Below are 7,954 nucleotides of genomic sequence, written 5' to 3'. Positions count from 1 at the left end.
GATACTTCAAAGGGAAGCAATTCACTCAATGCGTTTTCAAGTAAACAACAAAATTGGATGCGAAAATTCCAATATAGCTATATTATCAATAATTGACGAAACAACCAAGGAGTAAACATTCCAGAAAAGCACTTCAGCACTTAAAATAAATTTGAATGGTATTTCCTGACGTCCAGGAAAGAGGCCTGGAGATGGTATGATGGAATACTTTTCGAGTAAAAGTGGCCAAAATTCCAAATCAATTCCAGGATAAGCTCATCGAACACTTTAAAGAAAAACTTTTTCGAAGAAAAGTTCCAATCCAATGTGAGTTCAGGGTTCTCATAAGTGACACATACCCCTGTAGTGTCTACCTAATGGTTGTGTGCATATGAGCCTCTGTACGAATTTGCCCTGTCCTGCTCACTCCCACAGAAAATTTGAAAACAGCGCGCACAGTAAAAGTCACATTTGACTTTTACTGTGCGCGCTGTTTTCAAATTTTCTGTGGGAGTGAGCAGTACACCAGATTCGTGCAGAGGCTCATGATATCTACCTACATGAAATATTATTCATGACAGTACCTAAATGTCTAGGTATGATTCATTATGTGTACCTAAGGTAGTATAAATACGGGTGTTCATTGGACCACACAGCGGAGATTGCCCAAGCCTTGGACTGTCAACATCTTTAATATTCGTGGTGAACGAAATTGTTCTTTTGTGGCGGAATTGTCATATGTTAGGTTTTGGTGAATGGATTTGTGTTATTCGTACTTTTTTGGTGAAGTTGTCGATGTTGGGATAGCGAAATCGTCTTTTGTTTTTGTAGCTTTGTTAGCAAACAGATATGTTCTTTGAAAGTGACGGACTCGTCAGTTTATTTGTGCTATCATTATTTTGGTGATGAATGTGATTTTTTAAAGTTTTCTAAAGGGGAAAGGACTGTAGTGTCTACCTAATGGTTGTGTGCATATGATATCTACCTACATGAAATATTATTCATGACAGTACCTAAATGTCTAGGTATGATTCATTGTGTGTACCTAAGGTAGTATAAATACGGGTGTTCATTGGACCACACAGCGGAGACTGCCCAAGCCTTGGACTGTCAACATCTTTAATATTCTTCTTTTGAAGGATATAAAAACCCCAAAGTTTGGCAAATGGCCTTGCGAATTTTATTGCCATTCGTGACCATGTATCAATGGAAATCAGGATTTTTACAATGCTGCAGACAAACACGATGCATCGGAATAGGTGCATGTTTTGATTTTCAAGTCAGAAAACTGTGTTTTGCTTGTCGATGATTAACCCTTTCTTTCCCACAAGGTTTTTTGACATTTAAAAATAGATAAAATGGTTTCTGAACAAATCACCAGAACAAAAGATGTATAGTTTTACTCCAAAATATCGTTAGAAATGAAAAATTTGATTTTTGAGGTGGATCACCTGTGATCCATTGGGAAGATGGATGCACTGAAGGCACATATATACAAATTTTGTTTTTTTTTTATTTGTATATTGTTTTTCCTCAAAACTATATAGGTATTTCGTCCATCACACCTTTTATTCATCTTGAGATTCTAATCTAGCCCTTCTGCAAAACTTAATGAAACTTGTCGGACTTCTTACAGTTATCATAAGTAGTTATTCGGACATGGCTCGCTTAGAATCTATGGATTCTCTTCTCGTACCATATATACCCTCCTGGATTAATCTGCGACATATTGCCGGCGATAAATAGATAATATTATATGAAATAATGACATTTTTACATGAAACACTATTAACAATGGCAAATTTCTTGGATGTAAACAAACATGCTAACAAGGAACAGGTTAGATCAGAAAGTATAAAAATGTCGTTATGTTCCCAATGGATCACTGATGATCCACATGTTTGTTCATTAAATTAGTGTTTTATTGTCAACTTGTTTGTAAAACAATATTTTATTGTGCTAATATACATACTATAAGGCATGTTAGTATTTTTTTCCGTTGAGAAAAATGTTCAGGTTTCAGAATATTGAATTTTTGAATACTGTTTGAATTAAAATCGAAAAAATACCGACTTTCGCTAAATCATTAAGCTCTAGAACATAAACGAGCAGAGAAATTTTGACCAAACTTTGCATAATAGTTCATTAAACATATACAAACATCTGATGAAAAAATGGAAATTATCTAAATTATCCTGTATTTGTATGAACAGTGCAAAGTAGTGGATCACCTGTGCTACCATGGGAAAGAAAGGGTTAATCTGCGACATATTGCCGGCGATAAATAGATAATATTATATGAAATAATGACATTTTTACATGAAACACTATTAACAATGGCAAATTTCTTGGATGTAAACAAACATGCTAACAAGGAACAGGTTAGATCAGAAAGTATAAAAATGTCGTTATGTTCCCAATGGATCACTGATGATCCACATGTTTGTTCATTAAATTAGTGTTTTATTGTCAACTTGTTTGTAAAACAATATTTTATTGTGCTAATATACATACTATAAGGCATGTTAGTATTTTTTTCCGTTGAGAAAAATGTTCAGGTTTCAGAATATTGAATTTTTGAATACTGTTTGAATTAAAATCGAAAAAATACCGACTTTCGCTAAATCATTAAGCTCTAGAACATAAACGAGCAGAGAAATTTTGACCAAACTTTGCATAATAGTTCATTAAACATATACAAACATCTGATGAAAAAATGGAAATTATCTAAATTATCCTGTATTTGTATGAACAGTGCAAAGTAGTGGATCACCTGTGCTACCATGGGAAAGAAAGGGTTAATCTGCGACATATTGCCGGCGATAAATAGATAATATTATATGAAATAATGACATTTTTACATGAAACACTATTAACAATGGCAAATTTCTTGGATGTAAACAAACATGCTAACAAGGAACAGGTTAGATCAGAAAGTATAAAAATGTCGTTATGTTCCCAATGGATCACTGATGATCCACATGTTTGTTCATTAAATTAGTGTTTTATTGTCAACTTGTTTGTAAAACAATATTTTATTGTGCTAATATACATACTATAAGGCATGTTAGTATTTTTTTCCGTTGAGAAAAATGTTCAGGTTTCAGAATATTGAATTTTTGAATACTGTTTGAATTAAAATCGAAAAAATACCGACTTTCGCTAAATCATTAAGCTCTAGAACATAAACGAGCAGAGAAATTTTGACCAAACTTTGCATAATAGTTCATTAAACATATACAAACATCTGATGAAAAAATGGAAATTATCTAAATTATCCTGTATTTGTATGAACAGTGCAAAGTAGTGGATCACCTGTGCTACCATGGGAAAGAAAGGGTTAAAGACAAAACCATTTTCAAATAAAATTTTATCATCAACTATAGTTTAATTAATAGTTTTGAAATAGTTCGATGAAGGGGGGAATTAGGTTTGGGGAAAATCCAAAAAGGGTGTACGAACTGAAAAAGGGTTGAAAACCACTGAGTGATCTGGTTAACATTGGGCATGACCGAGGATGGAGAGCGGTACCTGCCAAGAAAATGGCATCCCTATCCCACCAATACGATGTTTCCGTAGTCAACATAACATCGGCGCAGGGCTCAAGCTGATCATATTTCTCAACACAGCACCATATAGTTTTAATGCGGGATAAGAAAACAAGAAGACCATAACAGTCCCCTGGATACCTGAAAAGTAAGTATTTTGCCGTGGCATACCTACTATTATTGTGATTATGTCTTATTTTAGATGTAATGTTTACCAAAAGGATTTCGGAAAAAATATAGCTCATACTGTTTTTCATTGAATATTTCATATTATTGTTTATTTTCTATTAATAAGCCTACGTATGTACCTGAAAAGGATTTTGCTCCAATTTTCCTTGAAGGCAGCGTGCATTTTCCCTAAGTAAGTGATGTATTGCCTTGAATGATACAAGAATCCATAGAATAGATCTGTGTATAGAAAATCCTTTTCAAGAACACACCCAGGCTTAATTAGAAATTGACGAGTCAAACTGTAAAAAAAAAAGATAAGGTACAATGACGCTATTTTGAATGAAACAAACATTTGTAGTTGTAGAAAAACGTATCGCATTTCTTTTGAAGCGAAAAAAAACACAGTGGCACAAAAAATTTCAAACAATGAGCTCACTTCTTCAAAAGCAAATGATGCGCTTTTTTGAGTTTATAAAATACGTTCTAGGATCATTACTTTTTTGCGGATAAGGCATCACATCAGCAAAGCCTACTGTTAGTTGTCCTCAAGTGGAATATGAAATAGCTACTATAATCGATTTGGTTTATTACATGTTACACATCAAATTTGGAGCCAATATCTATGATTTTCGTTTCCTGCGAGCAGCAATCACATTGTCGTCAACGTCGAGCGCAGCGACATCCCAATATCAAACCAAAAAAAAAAAATACTCAGATACTAGGATATTAAATAATCAAGCGCCTTGTGTTTATTGTTGTCGAATTTGACTAACGCTTCGGATATTTTCTCCTCCTCAAAACCCAAATCCAACAACTCGCTCAGCGGTATCAAGTGTTCCACGATCTGTTGGTGAAACAGTACGGTGAAGAGCAACGATCGACAAAAATATTTAGGAAAGTTGTGTGGCCCAGGATGGTCATTTTTGGATAGTAAATCAAAATTGTTTGTAAGTGTAGATTTAGGTGAAATACTTGCTGAGAATTTTTCAAAGTTGATTTATCGCCAAAAACAAAACACCTTTCTGAGCCACAGTGGAACAGGGGATTTCACTTACCTTTTTATCGTCATTTCCTATTCGTGCTAGTACCGCTGCTACACGCTCCAACGGGAAACCCATTGATCCTATGCGTTTCACTAGATTCTGATCGGTTGGCGATAACCGATTGTAAAGAGTAAAGTCCTGCGTAGAATCTGACTTTGCGATACATTTTTCTGCAAAAAAAACGATGGAAATAAAATTGAGAAAAAAAACAATCAAAAATGTTTCTAAGAAAACTTTTTTTATTTTTTTTTTCTTTAAAAACCTGCAAACAGCTGCAAACTAATACACGATAATGCATCGATAGCCTCCCCAGGATGTGTACGGTTACAGCATAGCATAGCTATAACACCAAAGTGGTACAGACAATCAAGAAACCGATTGCAGAGTTCTAATGAGTGGGATAACTCTACAAGTATGTTAATAAATAAATGAAAATGAAAATATTTATGCAAACAACTGAATAAAATTTCAAACTTGTTCATTTGAACTGCGGCTGAGGGTTCATGCGAAGCGCCAACATGCGAACACGCGCCATAAAATTACATATTCAAGTCAAAATAGTGAATTTCGAGTTACCTAGTTTTAGCACAAAGAGGGCATGATTCTTCAGGTAAAGTATTACTTACCCTCGGTCGAGTTACTATCAGCAACGGATTGACTATTATTTCGAGTCCTTCGCTGAGCGGAGCTTTTCACCTCCTCGTCCAATTGGCGGACAATGTCAGGCACACTTTTAGATTTGGATCTCATCGACGACGATCCCTGATCATCTGATGTAGGGGCCCCTTCCATCCCCGGAGTGCAGCCAGACGCAGCTGTTTCCGCCACAGCCGCATTTGCATTGCCAGCGTAGTTGCTGTAATTGGGCGCCGGTTGAGACTGGTGGCCGTAGGTGCTGTTGTAGAAATACGCACTGGCATAGGTGGACTGCGTGGCCGTGCTGTTCGAGGAACTTGTGTATGGGAAGTAGTTGTATGATCCTATGCCTTGGTTGTAAGATTGATACTGAGATTGCACCGGTTGTTGATAGGAAGGACCAGCCGTCGACTGGTATTGACTTAGAAATCGACTGTCTGGAGTCGCATAGCTGGTATTCGAGGGTGTCGACGAAGGAACGAAGCCACCATAACTATAGTTGTAACTGCCGTAGGATTTATAATAATCATTCGATTGAACCTCCTGTCCAGAGTTTTGCGTAAATGCAGCAGGCTGATAGTGGGACTGCATTTGATAGCTCAACGACTGAGACGGAACCACCGTGGGTTTCTGTTCTACGCTTTCTTCGTTTTCTTGAGTTGTGGAACAGACATTTCCCGGCTTATCTTGCGTCTTGGAATCATTTTCGTTAGAATCGCCAGGGCTTCGCTCTGAACCAGAATTAGAAATGTCTAAATTATAAACTTGAGCTAAAATATCCAAATCGTTTATAGTTTTTAGTTCCATATTATCGAAAGGACTCGAAGTGTCATTTTCAAAATCCGAATAGTTGATCTTATTATAGATGCTATTGTTATTATTCAACAAATTAGTATTCTTTGGAATGCTGAAGTGAAGTGGCTTGCTGGAGTCAATCGCTTTTTCAGTGGAGCCTATAGCGGACGTTGCCACATCGGGGAGCACCGTTGGCATAAGAATGGTATCGAATTTGTTCATATGACTATGCGGCACTGCGCTGGAACTAACTACTAATGATGATACTTGATTTTGCTGAATTCGTTCCTCGGACGACCCCGAGGGCGACGATTCATCGTTCTCCTCTTCCGAACCTTCGCCTTCTCCGTCGCTAGCACTGGATAGGTCATCGGTATTTGGATAGGAAATCTGGTTCAACTTACGCTTTTGCTCTTCTTCTGCTAATCGGGCCCGTTCCTGCTCCTTGAGTCGAACGCGTTCCTCGCGTTCGTAACGCTCTCGTTCCTTAGCCGCCCTCCACTCTGTAATCCGCTTAAGTACGGTGGCTTCCAGTTCGAAATCATAACTGGCCGTCGTTGTCGCTCGAACAGTTCCACCGCCACTTTGGGCATGGGCCAATCGATTTATGACACTCTGCGGAACTGTGATCTTCGGAGGGGGTTTGAATCGCTCCGATATCTTCACCGGAACTCCGTCCATGTAGTTGGGAGGACTGTGTGACATTCTCTTCCCCTGTTAATTACCTGCATTCGCGAGCACAACCACAAGGTCGATGATTTCATCAAGGTTTTTTTCCTTTCAATGTTATCTTCCCCCACAGACAGCTACCAAATTGGATTAATGTCTCCCTTTGTGATAACTTGTAGCCATAGCAATATCCCACGGACAAGCCTAGAAATCTGTTAATAAAGATAAAGATTATTAATTGCAATTGTCTGATGCACGACTGTAACACTATTACCTTGTATTTTATAAGTAATTTGAAGCAAAAATTACAATTTTCTGGCAATCTACTAAAGTTACAAAGCAAAATGCAAAATATTTTCCGTCTTCTGAATGTTCTTGTGACATTTCGCACAAAACGTCAACACACAACGAGGGATTGCCGACTTCTGAAACGGTAAAATCTAAAGTTCAGCTTCGGCTACATTGAAAAGAACACACACGGTAAAACAAAGATACCCAACAAATTTGTTCCTTGATGAGCCAAATTTGAGTTGAATGCAGGCAATTCCGAATCTCAAAACTATCCAATTTCAACTAAAAGCATGACTGAGGCTAGGGGCAAGACACTGTGCAAACGAGAGTAACTCTGAGAATTTCTGAGTAACTCTTTTTAGCAATGATCGACGAAATTTGTCGGAAGACATCCCCAAAACTTCAATTTTCATTCAGCGCATGCAACACTTTGCAGTTTGACATTGATGCCAGATCACACTTTGGCATAAATGGGAGGAATTCTGAGGAACTGTGAGGAATTCTGAGCAACACCTCGAACACAGATTTGCTCTCGTTAGATCTGTCCTGCCCCTAGGACTGAGGGCCTGTGTCAATTGGTGAATTAAAATTAATTTTCACTTAAACTTGACAGTTCGATGATTATTTCCTTAGGAAAAGTGTCAAGTTTGAGTGTTGAACTGTCAAATTTAAGTAAAAATTAATTTTTATTCACCAATTGACACAGACCCTGAGTATTCAGACGGTTTTATAGGTATTCTCGAGGGCATTCCGAAGACGGTATCGAATGATGTTTTAACAACCTGAGAAATGAAGAGCTGCAAATCTTTTGGAACCTAGGGG

The 7,954-nt window shown here is 37.4% G+C and overlaps 1 protein-coding gene across 1 annotated transcript; it reads right to left on the bottom strand.

The window, feature by feature from the left end:
• Positions 1 to 3,776: 3,776 nt before the first annotated feature.
• LOC109401778 (uncharacterized) lies at positions 3,777 to 7,270 on the bottom strand. The gene is made up of 4 exons (XM_062842356.1): positions 7,116 to 7,270; positions 5,368 to 7,053; positions 4,754 to 4,911; positions 3,777 to 4,542 (listed from the first exon to the last, which is right to left on the bottom strand). The coding sequence occupies exons 2-4, from the start codon at positions 6,875 to 6,877 to the stop codon at positions 4,417 to 4,419; spliced, it is 1,794 nt and encodes a 597-aa protein (XP_062698340.1). The 5' UTR covers positions 6,878 to 7,053; positions 7,116 to 7,270; the 3' UTR covers positions 3,777 to 4,416.
• Positions 7,271 to 7,954: the final 684 nt, after the last annotated feature.

The sequence above is a fragment of the Aedes albopictus genome, chromosome 3 (assembly GCF_035046485.1).
Source record: "Aedes albopictus strain Foshan chromosome 3, AalbF5, whole genome shotgun sequence".
Taxonomy (NCBI): Eukaryota; Metazoa; Arthropoda; class Insecta; order Diptera; family Culicidae; genus Aedes; species Aedes albopictus.
The sequence above is the reverse complement of the archived record's forward strand: the minus strand, read 5'-3'. Positions and strand labels throughout refer to the sequence as shown.